This window comes from Protomyctophum bolini (assembly GCF_963924005.1).
Source record: "Protomyctophum bolini genome assembly, chromosome: 21".
In the NCBI taxonomy this organism is placed as follows: Eukaryota; Metazoa; Chordata; class Actinopteri; order Myctophiformes; family Myctophidae; genus Protomyctophum; species Protomyctophum bolini.
This window is the reverse complement of record NC_137882.1, coordinates 17277728-17292933: the sequence shown is the minus strand read 5'-3', so window position 1 is coordinate 17292933 and position 15206 is coordinate 17277728. Positions and strand designations below refer to the sequence as shown.

General features: G+C 41.1%; 1 protein-coding gene and 1 long non-coding RNA gene across 3 annotated transcripts in view; one reads left to right on the top strand and one right to left on the bottom strand.

Moving 5' to 3' along the window:
* The window catches only part of LOC308336388, a 668236-nt gene that overhangs the window by 521324 nt on the left and 131706 nt on the right, over positions 1 to 15206 (top strand). The window lies entirely within an intron of this gene.
* LOC308336136 (SH2/SH3 adapter protein Nck1-like) overlaps positions 8334 to 15206 on the bottom strand; it is a 40024-nt gene continuing 33151 nt past the window's right edge. For both annotated transcript variants that reach the window (XM_080793393.1, XM_080793394.1), the window contains 2 exons: positions 9444 to 10201; positions 8334 to 9247 (listed from right to left, as the gene is read on the bottom strand). In XM_080793393.1, coding sequence (XP_080649519.1) covers positions 9047 to 9247; positions 9444 to 10201 — 959 coding nt within the window. In that variant the 3' untranslated portion in view covers positions 8334 to 9046. The remainder of the gene's footprint in view (positions 9248 to 9443; positions 10202 to 15206) is intronic.

Here is a 15206-nt window from a genome sequence, read left to right as displayed (position 1 = left end):
TGGGCTATAGCCTATATCGTACGGCATACTATAGCGCGCCGTTTTTCATCATTTTTGATGATTTGACAAAAATGACGAAATGACAAAAACGATGGGTTATAGCCCATGTTTTTTTAAATTTTGAAAAAAAAAGTTAGCCTCGTTTCTCATCATTTTGGACCATGGGCTATAGCCCATATCGTACGGCATACTATAGCGCACCGTTTTTCATCATTTTTGAGGATTTGAAAAAAATGACGAAATGACAAAAACGATGGGTTATAGCCCATGTTTTTTTAAATTTTGAAAAAAAAAGTTAGCCTCGTTTCTCATCATTTTGGACCGTGGGCTATAGCCCATATCGTACGGCATACTATAGCGCGCAGTTTTTCATCATTTTTGAAGATTTGAAAAAAATGACGAAATGACAAAAACGATGGGTTATAGCCCATGTTTTTTGAAATTTTGAAAAAAAAAGTTAGCCTCGTTTCTCATCATTTTGGACCGTGGGCTATAGCCCATATCGTACGGCATACTATAGCGCGCCGTTTTTCATCATTTTTGAGGATTTGAAAAAAATGACGAAATGACAAAAACAATGGGTTATAGCCCATGTTTTTTGAAATTTTGAAAAAAAAAGTTAGCCTCGTTTCTCATCATTTTGGACCGTGGGCTATAGCCCATATCGTACGGCATACTATAGCGCGCAGTTTTTCATCATTTTTGAAGATTTGAAAAAAATGACGAAATGACAAAAACGATGGGTTATAGCCCATGTTTTTTGAAATTTTGAAAAAAAAAGTTAGCCTCGTTTCTCATCATTTTGGACCGTGGGCTATAGCCCATATCGTACGGCATACTATAGCGCGCAGTTTTTCATCATTTTTGAGGATTTGAAAAAAATGACGAAATGACAAAAACGATGGGTTATAGCCCATGTTTTTTGAAATTTTGAAAAAAAAAGTTAGCCTCGTTTCTCATCATTTTGGACCGTGGGCTATAGCCCATATCGTACGGCATACTATAGCGCGAAGTTTTTCATCATTTTTGAAGATTTGAAAAAAATGACGAAATGACAAAAACGATGGGTTATAGCCCATGTTTTTAGAAATTTTGAAAAAAAAAGTTAGCCTCGTTTCTCATCATTTTGGACCGTGGGCTATAGCCCATATCGTACGGCATACTATAGCGCGCAGTTTTTCATCATTTTTGAGGATTTGAAAAAAATGACGAAATGACAAAAACGATGGGTTATAGCCCATGTTTTTTGAAATTTTGAAAAAAAAAGTTAGCCTCGTTTCTCATCATTTTGGACCATGGGCTATAGCCCATATCGTACGGCATACTATAGCGCGCCGTTTTTCATCATTTTTGAGGATTTGAAAAAAATGACGAAATGACAAAAACGATGGGTTATAGCCCATGTTTTTTGAAATTTTGAAAAAAAAAGTTAGCCTCGTTTCTCATCATTTTGGACCGTGGGCTATAGCCCATATCGTATGGCATACTATAGCGCGCAGTTTTTCATCATTTTTGAGGATTTGAAAAAAATGACGAAATGACAAAAACGATGGGTTATAGCCCATGTTTTTTGAAATTTTGAAAAAAAAAGTTAGCCTCGTTTCTCATCATTTTGGACCGTGGGCTATAGCCCATATCGTACGGCATACTATAGCGCGAAGTTTTTCATCATTTTTGAAGATTTGAAAAAAATGACGAAATGACAAAAACGATGGGTTATAGCCCATGTTTTTAGAAATTTTGAAAAAAAAAGTTAGCCTCGTTTCTCATCATTTTGGACCGTGGGCTATAGCCCATATCGTACGGCATACTATAGCGCGCAGTTTTTCATCATTTTTGAGGATTTGAAAAAAATGACGAAATGACAAAAACGATGGGTTATAGCCCATGTTTTTTGAAATTTTGAAAAAAAAAGTTAGCCTTGTTTCTCATCATTTTGGACCGTGGGCTATAGCCCATATCGTACGGCATACTATAGCGCGCAGTTTTTCATCATTTTTGAAGATTTAAAAAAAATGACGAAATGACAAAAACTATGGGTTATAGCCCATGTTTTTTGAAATTTTGAAAAATAAAGTTAGCCTCGTTTCTCATCATTTTGGACCGTGGGCTATAGCCCATATCGTACGGCATACTATAGCGCGCCGTTTTTCATCATTTTTGAGGATTTGAAAAAAATGACGAAATGACAAAAACGATGGGTTATAGCCCATGTTTTTTGAAATTTTGAAAAAAAAAGTTAGCCTCGTTTCTCATCATTTTGGACCGTGGGCTATAGCCCATATCGTACGGCATACTATAGCGCGCCGTTTTTCATCATTTTTGAGGATTTGAAAAAAATGACGAAATGACAAAAACGATGGGTTATAGCCCATGTTTTTTGAAATTTTGAAAAAAAAAGTTAGCCTCGTTTCTCATCATTTTGGACCGTGGGCTATAGCCCATATCGTACGGCATACTATAGCGCGCAGTTTTTCATCATTTTTGAAGATTTGAAAAAAATGACGAAATGACAAAAACGATGGGTTATAGCCCATGTTTTTTTAAATTTTGAAAAAAAAAGTTAGCCTCGTTTCTCATCATTTTGGACCGTGGGCTATAGCCCATATCGTACGGCATACTATAGCGCGCAGTTTTTCATCATTTTTGAGGATTTGAAAAAAATGACGAAATGACAAAAACGATGGGTTATAGCCCATGTTTTTTGAAATTTTGGAAAAAAAAGTTAGCCTCGTTTCTCATCATTTTGGACCATGGGCTATAGCCCATATCGTACGGCATACTATAGCGCGCCGTTTTTCATCATTTTTGAGGATTTGAAAAAAAAGACGAAATGACAAAAACGATGGGTTATAGCCCATGTTTTTTGAAATTTTGAAAAAAAAAGTTAGCCTCGTTTCTCATCATTTTGGACCGTGGGCTATAGCCCATATCGTACGGCATACTATAGCGCGCAGTTTTTCATCATTTTTGAAGATTTTTAAAAAATGACGAAATGACAAAAACGATGAAAAAATGAAAAAAATAATCCACAATTTCCGCAATTTCGGCAATTACAATTTCCGCAATTTCCGCAATTTCCGCAATTCCACAATTTGACAAAAACGATGGGTTATAGCCCATGTTTTTTGAAATTTTGAAAAAAAAAGTAACCTCGTTTCTCATAATTTTGGACCATGGGCTATAGCCCATATCGTACGGCATACTATAGAGCGCTGCAGTCCCCGCCCCCTTTCAGAAAGCGAGTGGCCCAGGAAGTGAAAGCCCCATGCATTCTGCCATCGGCACTTTTAACATAATTTATTTAAAGACGGTTACGCCGCGGACAAAGCCAATTCGGATCGTGACGAATCATGACAATGAACACAATATTTTGGGCCGATCAAATAATTTATAAGACGAAAAATAAAACAAATAGTGTTGTCTCCTGACTTTCTTTTCTTCTTTCTAATGATTTGATCGTCCCAAAATATTGTGTTCATTGTCATGATTCGTCACGATCCGAATTGGCTTTGTCCGCGGCGTAACCGTCTTTAAATAAATTATATTAAAAGTGCCGATGGCAGAATGCATGGGGCTTTCACTTCCTGGGCCACTCGCTTTTCTGAAAGGGGGCGGGGACTGCGGCGCTCTATAGCGCGCCGTTTTTCATCATTTTTGAGGATTTGAAAAAAATGACGAAATGACAAAAACGATGGGTTATAGCCCATGTTTTTTGAAATTTTGAAAAAAAAAGTTAGCCTCGTTTCTCATCATTTTGGACCGTGGGCTATAGCCCATATGGTACGGCATACTATAGCGCGCCGTTTTTCATCATTTTTGAGGATTTGAAAAAAAAGACGAAATGACAAAAACGATGGGTTATAGCCCATGTTTTTTGAAATTTTGAAAAAAAAAGTTAGCCTCGTTTCTCATCATTTTGGACCGTGGGCTATAGCCCATATCGTACGGCATACTATAGCGCGCAGTTTTTCATCATTTTTGAAGATTTGAAAAAAATGACGAAATGACAAAAACGATGGGTTATAGCCCATGTTTTTTGAAATTTTGAAAAAAAAAGTTAGCCTCGTTTCTCATCATTTTGGACCGTGGGCTATAGCCCATATCGTACGGCATACTATAGCGCGCAGTTTTTCATCATTTTTGAAGATTTGAAAAAAATGACGAAATGACAAAAACGATGGGTTATAGCCCATGTTTTTTGAAATTTTGAAAAAAAAAGTTAGCCTCGTTTCTCATCATTTTGGACCGTGGGCTATAGCCCATATCGTACGGCATACTATAGCGCGCAGTTTTTCATCATTTTTGAAGATTTGAAAAAAATGACGAAATGACAAAAACGATGGGTTATAGCCCATGTTTTTTGAAATTTTGAAAAAAAAAGTTAGCCTCGTTTCTCATCATTTTGGACCGTGGGCTATAGCCCATATCGTACGGCATACTATAGCGCGCAGTTTTTCATCATTTTTGAAGATTTGAAAAAAATGACGAAATGACAAAAACGATGGGTTATAGCCCATGTTTTTTGAAATTTTGAAAAAAAAAGTTAGCCTCGTTTCTCATCATTTTGGACCGTGGGCTATAGCCCATATCGTACGGCATACTATAGCGCGCAGTTTTTCATCATTTTTGAAGATTTTTAGAAAATGACGAAATGACAAAAACGATGAAAAAATGAAAAAAATAATCCGCAATTTCGGCAATTTCCATTTCCGCAATTTCGGCAATTACAATTTCGGCAATTTCCGCAATTTCCGCAATTCCACAATTTGACAAAAATGATGGGTTATAGCCCATGTTTTTTGAAATTTTGAAAAAAAAAGTTAGCCTCGTTTCTCATCATTTTGGACCATGGGCTATAGCCCATATCGTACGGCATACTATAGCGCGCCGTTTTTCATCATTTTTGAGGATTTGAAAAAAATGACGAAATGACAAAAACGATGGGTTATAGCCCATGTTTTTTGAAATTTTGAAAAAAAAAGTTAGCCTCGTTTCTCATCATTTTGGACCGTGGGCTATAGCCCATATCGTACGGCATACTATAGCGTGCAGTTTTTCATCATTTTTGAAGATTTGAAAAAAATTACGAAATGACAAAAACGATGGGTTATAGCCCATGTTTTTTGAAATTTTGAAAAAACAAGTTAGCCTCGTTTCTCATCATTTTGGACCGTGGGCTATAGCCCATATCGTACGGCATACTATAGCGCGCAGTTTTTCATCATTTTTGAAGATTTGAAAAAAATTACGAAATGACAAAAACGATGGGTTATAGCCCATGTTTTTTGAAATTTTGAAAAAAAAAGTTAGCCTCGTTTCTCATCATTTTGGACCGTGGGCTATAGCCCATATCGTACGGCATACTATAGCGCGCCGTTTTTCATCATTTTTGAGGATTTGAAAAAAATGACGAAATGACAAAAACGATGGGTTATAGCCCATGTTTTTTGAAATTTTGAAAAAAAAAGTTAGCCTCGTTTCTCATCATTTTGGACCGTGGGCTATAGCCCATATCGTACGGCATACTATAGCGCGCAGTTTTTCATCATTTTTGAAGATTTGAAAAAAATGACGAAATGACAAAAACGATGGGTTATAGCCCATGTTTTTTTAAATTTTGAAAAAAAAAGTTAGCCTCGTTTCTCATCATTTTGGACCGTGGGCTATAGCCCATATCGTACGGCATACTATAGCGCGCCGTTTTTCATCATTTTTGAAGATTTGAAAAAAATGACGAAATGACAAAAACGATGGGTTATAGCCCATGTTTTTTGAAATTTTGAAAAAAAAAGTTAGCCTCGTTTCTCATCATTTTGGACCGTGGGCTATAGCCCATATCGTACGGCATACTATAGCGCGCCGTTTTTCATCATTTTTGAGGATTTGAAAAAAATGACGAAATGACAAAAACGATGGGTTATAGCCCATGTTTTTTGAAATTTTGAAAAAAAAAGTTAGCCTCGTTTCTCATCATTTTGGACCGTGGGCTATAGCCCATATCGTACGGCATACTATAGCGCGCAGTTTTTCATCATTTTTGAAGATTTGAAAAAAATGACGAAATGACAAAAACGATGGGTTATAGCCCATGTTTTTTGAAATTTTGAAAAAAAAAATTAGCCTCGTTTCTCATCATTTTGGACCGTGGGCTATAGCCCATATCGTACGGCATACTATAGCGCGCCGTTTTTCATCATTTTTGAGGATTTGAAAAAAATGACGAAATGACAAAAACGATGGGTTATAGCCTGTTGCGGTCTCCAAGCAAAGTGCATAAATAACACAAGTGGCTCGAATTGGAGAACTCAACATAAAGGAAGGACATCACGAAATCACAAGTTTGACGGTTTTTATTAACCAAACTTCCCCACAGGGATCAAATTACTGGAAACATGTGAGCAACCAAAATATTAAACAATACATAAGTTTCAGTGGTACTTTACCAACTTAGGAGAATTGAGGAAGACCTGGAGATGCCGGCAAACACAGGAGAATGAGGGGGGGCCCAGGCCACCCCCTGTAGGGACGTCGAAGCCGTTAGCCCCCGCCTAACTTACAACCAACTAGTACTAACAACGAAAACAAAGACTGCCGGTCATCCCCAGGCCAAACTAAAGTAAATTAAAGTAAACTCAAAACAAGTATTGACATGGTGTGGGACTGAGATGTTGCTGGGTCTGTGTCTGTCATCACACTGAGCTGGCTGGCTTTTATAGAGAGGGCTGCAGCAGATGACAATTAGGGGAATCTGCTGCAGGTATGCCAGTCTGGGTGTGTCAGTCTGAGTGGGGAGGAGAGACAGAGAATTAGCACAGACAATGATTGAATGACTGAGTATGTGTGTGTGAGTGATGTCATGGCCACACGCAACATGTTTTTTTTAACAGCCCATATCGTACGGCATACTATAGCGCGCAGTTTTTCATCATTTTTGAAGATTTGAAAAAAATGACGAAATGACAAAAACGATGGGTTATAGCCCATGTTTTTTGAAATTTTGAAAAAAAAGAGTTATCCTCGTTTCATCATTTTGGACCATGGGCTATAGCCCATATCGTACGGCATACTATAGCACACCGTTTTTCATCATTTTTGAGGATTTGAAAAAATGAAAAAAACGATGGGTTATAGCCCATGTTTTTATTTTATTTGAAACAAGTGTCAAATAATGGTTAGAAGCTATTTTTCAACAGCCAAAAGTGTCAAATAATGGTTAGAAGCTGTTTTTCAACAACCAAAAGTGTCAAATAATGGTTAGAGAAAGTTTAAAAAATCAAAGCAAATACAGGTAATTCGAAAATGTTATTTTTGTACTTTTGTGTTTCTCTTCTTTATATATTACTTTACTGTTGAAATGTAAAATTTACATTTTAACCAAAGGACCTGTAAATGACAACACAAAAACTAAGGCACTGGTGTCGTACTTCTGGTTTACCGGAACGGGGTGCAACTCCCTGCAGTGCCCTGCTCAATTTGTTGTATTTACATGGTTCATTGGTCCATGGTCTCAGAGGTCATCGTTATAGTCTTCATCATTTTTGAGGATTTAAAAAAGGTGAAAATCGAGGAAAGTTGCGGAGGAATTGCGGAGTGTTGCGGAAAATTGCGGAAAAAACGATGCGTTATAGCACATGTTTTTAGATTTTTTTTTAAAATTGAATTGCGGAGTATTGCGGAGGAATTGCGGAAAAAACGATAGGTTATAGCCGATGTTTTTTTTCATTGCGGAGGAATTACGGAGTGTTGCGGAAAAATTGCGGAAAAAATTGTGGAAAATTGCGAAATTGCGGAAATTGCAGAAATTGGGGAAATTGCGGAAATTGCGGACCGTGGGCTATAGCCCATATCGTACGGCATACTATGGCACGCCGTTTTTCATCATTTTTGAGGACACACTCAACACACAACACTCCGCAATTTGCTAATGTTTCTCATCCTCCGCAACACTCCGTAATTTGCTAATGTTTCTCATCCTCCGCAACACTCAATTTTTCCGGTAAATACAACACATTGAGCAGGGCACTGCAGGGAGTTGAACCCCGTTCCGGTAAACCAGAAGTACGACACCAGTGCCTTAGCTTTTGTGTATTCAACTATTTGGGTAACATGTGAGCTTTATCCTCTAATTCACGACAAGTGTCATTTTGTGTGTGTTTTTTCAAAATTTCAATTTCAATTGAAAATCATGAAAAAACGACATACTGTACGACATAAACGACATGGTTTCGGAAGACATCATACACAGAATCATATTTCTCACCTGTAATCATTGGATCATCGTCAAACGCAAATCCACCGCAGAGTGAACAAATAAATTCTTCCAATAAATATACTTTGGTCACTTATTTTTATTCATGATTAGCAGTTAGCAAAAGCTGTGGAATATTGTGTCCACACCATAGCATTTTATGAAGAATGAGTTAAGACAGACAAACACAAAAAAATGAGTTGAAATGTAAAGAACTTCAGGCTAAACTCTGTATTTGCAGACGTCCATCATCTGAAGACGCTTCATTCTGTTGTTGTCGAGTGCGGGATAGAGTTAAAAATCAAATCATCACATTTTTTAAAAAGAAACTGTTAAAAAGAATATATATTATCAACAACAACAAAAAAAGAAAACTAAATGTAGATCGAATAGGTGTCAAGGTGGAAATACATGGCATTGCCTATGACCTAAACACATCTGGATATCTTAGAACGGCCGACCTAAGAGGTCTGTAGTCCACTCTCTCGGGAGTCCAAAGTCTTTTATCTCCCTCCATCCGTTTCTCTTTCTCTCTCGGTTTACTTTCTCCCCGGTCTCCTCTTGGAATGCTCACAATTTCCAGCACATACGTCCTGATATAAAGTCTTCAGGTGTTTTGAGTTTTGAATGTTAGTGTGTGTCCTTGTGTGTGTAGTTTGTGTGCACAAGTTAATGTGTGTGTGTGTGTGTGTGTGTGTGTGTGTGTGTGTGTGTGTGTGTGTGTGTGTGTGTGTGTGCGCGTGCGTGCGCGCACGCACATGTGTGTGAGTGTCTTATGTCTGTAAGTGAGAGAGATCAGGAGGAGGCAAGCGCCTTGATCAGATACAGTTTGTCCCCCTGCTCACTGGTGAAGATGGGGGCCTTTTTGTAGTGTTCCACCAGCTCCTCCATAGAGTTGAACTTGCGCTGTCCGATGCAGTAGAGGCTTTCCTTCAGCTGCACTTTGAAATGCTTGTTCTTGCCCTGCGCTTTCAGGGAGATGGAGAAGTCGTTTGGCTGCAACACAGTGAGGGAGGAGAGAGGAAAAAGTTGAACATTAGCCTTCAAGTTAATAATTAAAGCAATTGTTAGAGGCACACAAGGTAAACAGATGGTACAGTACATATGCACTGCATGAGCGTTGATTTTACTCTAATCTAAAATCAATCAATAAATAACCGGACATGACATTGCGTTGGCTACTGGTACTGACCGATGACTCGCTGTCACGGATGAGGAAGTCTCCCTCGGAGCCTCGCTGGTTGAGGGCCACCTCGGCCTGGTGGCGCGTCACCTTGCCGTAGTACCACTCCTTCCCCGCGAAGCGCCCGACGGTCGACGGCGAGATGTAGTCACAGTCGGGCGTGGGCGGCCCGGCGGGCGCCGCCAAGGGATTGTTGGCGGTGGAGGTGGAGTCCATCACCGTGACGTAGTTCTTGGGCACCAAGCCCAGCTGTCCGTCCGCCTTGCGGCACTTCCACCACTCGGGGTCGTTCTCGGGCTTCTCCACAACGTCCATCACCTCGCCCTTCTCAAAGTTCAGCTCCTCGTCGTTGCCCGAGTTGAACGGATAGAGCGCCTGCACCGTGTGCAGCACCCGCTGGCCGTTCGCTGCACTGTTCGCCACCGTGAACAGCTTCTCCGTTAGTGAGCCCGCCGGGTCGCCCATTCCGCCCACGCCACCCCCCGCCGTCCCGTCCATGTCCTCCGTGACGTAGTTGGAGGGGAACCAGCCGCACCGGCCGCTGTAGCTGCCGCGCCACCAGCCGTCACTGCACTTCTCCATCACCACCACCCGCGTGCCTTTCACCAGCGACAGCTCGTCCTCGCGCTCTGCAGTGTAGCTGAACTTGACCAGGGCGGGCAGGTTGAGGTCGTACAGCCGCTCGCCGTTGTCCGCGTACATGTCCGCGTCAGCATTGGAGGCCGTCTCCCTCATCCCCGCCTTTCTGCTCTTCACCTTTCCGATTCCTAGAGAGAAAAACCACAGAGGGACAGTGTGTTCGTCATGTTGCTTTTACAGCCAGAGAATGGAGAGAGTTTACAGCCGAGAATGCGGGCGTCTATCCCCGTTTCAATGCACTAGACCAGTGGTTCTCAACTTTTTCAGGCTGTGACCCCACAAAATAATCATATTTGAACTGGGGACCCCCCTCCCCGACAAGCACTTGGAATTGTAGGAGTTGAGGCATTATACACATAAATATTGAATTTGTGAAAATAGCAGATCTACAAGCTTGCAACGTGAGGTGTAATGAGCTGGTAAATCGTCTATTTTCACAATTTCTGCCTCTTTTACCGGTATTTGACCAATCTGGCCAAAATCTTACCAGTTTGTTGATTACTTTTGATGCAGTAATGGTCTTTTTTTTTTAATTTCATTTTTTTGGGGTATTAAAAAGGTCTTTGTTATAAAAAGAAGACACAAGCCCTGATGAAGCTGTACACAAAGATTTTATACTATTGAATAAAATAAAGCAATTTAGCCCTATGAACTATTTAGTTCATGGAACTATTTAGTTCATGGGCAAGACATACAGCATTTCTTTCTTTCTTTGGAATTAACAATCAAATTTCACCGACTTTTTTGTTTTTTATATACTTCTGTAAGCCTGTGATGATGTGACAATAAGGCTGCTCAGCTCACCAGTGTTGGTCCATAGCTTAAACATGTTTTATTAGTAAAGGACAAAAATAAAAATGCCTGACACTGCATACTGTACATGGAAAGATAGCCTCACCTATACTGGCCAAAAGCTCAGTAATAACTAAGGCGTAAGGGCTGGTACAAATGTTTTTTTCTGGCATCTGCAACATGTATCGATATCAAAGCTACAGTAAAGTAGTGAGTAAACAGGCCGATATCGGAGGAAAGTCAGAAGAAAATCGGTGCCAATACTACTCCTAAGCACATTGCACGAATGTCAGCCTTTATTGCTTGACTTGTGCCATCTGTACACTGTTGTGAAACAACTCTCATCATCACGCTATTATACCACACACACACACACACACACACACACACAAAAAAAAAGACCTTTGAATATAGCAGGCAGCAATAATAAGCATTAGAGGTTGTGTTGAAATACAGGGAGGGTTGAGTGGGCGAGTAGAGTCGACCTTATTATCACTCACCACATTACAGTACCTAGAGGCCTTTAACCCCCACGCCTTCCCAAAGCATTCCTGGGGATTAGGTCGAGCGTCTAAAGAAATGAAACGGCAATAGACCATATGCACACGTTGGCTATTTGGCTCTTACATCATGCTCAGGGGTGGAAAGGATATTGAATGAGATTAAAACGTTTCCTGACATAGGCCTATGAACAAGGTAAAAAAACCTGAAAGGATAAACTACTTCAAACTACTATATATTTATTTTTTAACATCATGCAGACATCTAGACAGCCACAGTGTGCAAAGCTAGGGTGCATGAGTTTGGCCAGCTAAAATGTCACAATGCAATGTGAAATAATGACTTTTCACAAATTCAGTGTGTTCAAGTTCATGGGACAAATCTTGCACGCCGCCTTACCTCAGTCATTTCTAAACTTATTAGCCATATTTTACTATTTTTAAAAACATTTTAAAATAATTTAACTAGCCGATCTATCGACACATTTTGAGCTTGTAGATTTGGCTATTTGAACTATATTAAAATGTTTTCCAAAATAGTAGAAAATGGCAAAGAAGTTTAGGGATAAGGGGAAAGATAGGGCCCTGAGTCTACGTGCTACAACATCCTGAGATATGAATAGCATCAATATTGCACTGTTCAACTGAAGACTCTCACAACGAAAATATCTTCCTCATTTATGCCACAATGTGGCAAATATTCGTCTGGTACGGCCAGTATCATACACCTTTAGGGAAACAGGAATCAGAGACGACATAAATTCTGTTTAGGTAGGCTCAGTGAACTATTATGCCAAATAGTGCGAGTTGTTTTTGCAGAAAACGAAGGGGGAAAAAGTGTGTTTACGATGTTACTAAAGTACTGGAACATTCACTCAACTGTATCGCGAAACAGCCAAGAACCCACTGACAGCTCGTACTGTAATTACATATCCCTCCTTCTTGTTGCTTGCTAACAATCTAGCTAGCTCCTCTGCACTCCAGTCCAGCTGTGAGTGAACTAGCTGCCTCACCTCTGACTTTGCAGGCAAAAAGGGGCCAGTCACATTTCTGTGGCACTAATCCCATTGTGTTAATCACCTCGGTTGCCCTGACATCTCTCCACCAGCCTGAGCGGCTCTGGCCCCGCACCGCAGCTCTCCCCTTTCCTACTGCCAACACTCTCTCCCTCCTTCCATTGCTCTGTCTCCTGTCTCACACGTTCTCCACCCGGTCCTTAATCTCTCTCCTGTTTCGTTCCCTCTTCTTTACCCTCCCAGCTCCGCGTTAACACGACTGAGTTGATTATGCAAAGGGCATATTTATCAACACTGCATCAACAGCGGTTTAGCAAAGGACTAGTTTGTCTTTTTGCTCTTTGTCCAAATGTCAGACGATGAAAGAGGTGAAATATATAAACGTCGGCTGGATTTCTTGAGCAGGGCCAGCTTGCCACACACACACACACACACACACACACACACACACACACACACACACACACACACACACACACACACACACACACACACACACACACACACACACACACACACACACACACACACACACACACACACACACAAAATGACACTTGTCGTGTTGACAGTGACCAAAGGTTTGTCTTATAGTTGCACAATTCTACACTATGTAGGATTGTGCCTAGTCACACCAGCTCTGCTCTGTGACCAACCTAGATAGAAGGGGGATTACTGAGGCCCACTGGCCTCTCCTCGAGCTACAGAGCCCTGAAGCCTAGCTTTAGCATGCTTGTGGTCATACTCATACTGGACAGGAATTTCCCTCTTGGCAGCCTGGCGGGTTAACCAGCATATGAAACACATACAGTACATGCATACTGTAGATAGCACAGTGACAACACCAGGGCTGCACACTTTCCAAGAGTAGACTCAGCAAAATCCAGAGGGTCCATTTTTACATTTTAAAAGTTGAATTAATAACTAGATGTAACGATACCATTCTGATACCCATAACTTGGCGTATCGGTCGATACAGAGTACCGGCGTTCCGATACAAATGTGTAATTGAAACAAATCTAGGACAATGGTTCTCAAAGTGGGGTCCAGGGACTATCTGGGTTCCTTCAGGTGGTTCCAAATACATATAATAATGCTCCAATTACAGGTCTGTAACTCAGAGTGTACAAATGGAAACAAATGGACACATTTAACCACTCAGAGTTATGGGTGTCCTTGAAATAAAACGTTTGGAGAATCGCTGATCTAGGAATTAATCAAAATGCTATTATTAATTGTTAAAGTGCTACAAGTCAGTAAAATAATAATGCACATAGTACAGTTAAGGGCCTTGCAAACAGGGAGCGATAAAACGTGCCTATAGTTCATTTTCAATGAGACTTGCGTTTTTGCTCTGAGAAGTCCGCGGTCCCGGGAATTTGTTGCGCGCGTGCTCGTTACGTGCACACTCCCTCGACTAACCATACCTGGATTCTGTTTCACTTTTTTTTACATTGCGTTGTTGTGCCCCTCTTCAACAGACCTGGAGGAGACCTGTGTTGATCCAGGCAACAACGCCTGCGTTCCTCGCTTCATGTTAAGAGTATAAAACAACTGAAAAATTACTAAATGCGACTACCGGTAAGTGATAAATGATGTGGTATTGGAATGGCACAGACTGAAGGCTTGAGCAACCACAGTCACAGGCCATCATAAACATACTCTAGGCTAGTTTTCGATAATGGACAAAATGGAACCTAAAGAGTTCATTTTTACACTTTCAGAGTTAAGCCCACCACACACCGGCTGCGACCGTCTGCGGCGCGGCGCGTTGCAGCGCGGCGCCGCCTGGAAAATCTGTGTTCTATCGGCGCGCCGGGCGGCGCGGCGCGGCTCCGCGTGGCGGACGGAGCCGGTGTGCGTTAGGTTAATTGAAAATAATGGAGCTGTGTGCGCCGCGCGGCGCCGCGCGGGGGACGCAGCCGGTGTGTGTCAGGCTTCACACACCTGTAAGGGTCCATTTGGAACTCCCTGAACGAACCCAGATAGTCCCTGGACCCCACTTTGAGAACCACTGGTAAAGATGATGGTATAGGTACATCTCTAAAGGTAATACCTAAATGCATCGATCACATTTCTGTCAGCACAAACCTGTGGGCGGTCACCAAATAACTATTTGACGTAGTAGCCTAGTAGGCCGACAGCAGCAGACCAGACATAGCTAAGACTAGAGGCAGACTTCGATAGCAGACACAAAGAGCAGATGAAAGCAGCGACTCTTTATTTCTGATTACGTTCGCAAGGCTGTTGCTTGCATAATCAAAAATCAGCTTGGTGAAATTACACAGGAAGGCAGGGTGTAGTCCACAGGGACAGTCCTGATAGAATGATGCGTGCATACAGTGTGTCCAGTGTGTGTCGTTCGTGTGTGTGTGTTGTGTGTGTGTGTGTGTGTGTGTGTGTGTGTGTGTGTGTGTGTGTCGTGTGTGTGTGTGTGTGTGTGTGTGTGTGTGTGTTTGTTTTCTGAGCAGCAAGAACATGACTAATGTAATGACGCCACACTAGATCATCTTCACCGCAGATAAATTCTCGCTGAAAGGTTGCCTGTGACTCAACAACACAGTCGAGGCAAATTTCATGGTAGAGCTGCAAGTTCAGAGTCAAAGTGCTTCCAGGTAGACCCTATCATTAGTCGCATAACTACAGCCTCCAGACATAGAGTTAGGACTGCTGTCTATGGCTACGTCTAGTTATGTTATACCATCATCCCTGCTTAACAGAGGCCAACGTCAAATCAGACAAAGGAACCAAAAAAAACAAAAACAGGTATTGGGCGGGAAATCGATCCATAAAATGAAACGCGATGGGAGAAGGAAACCTACAAA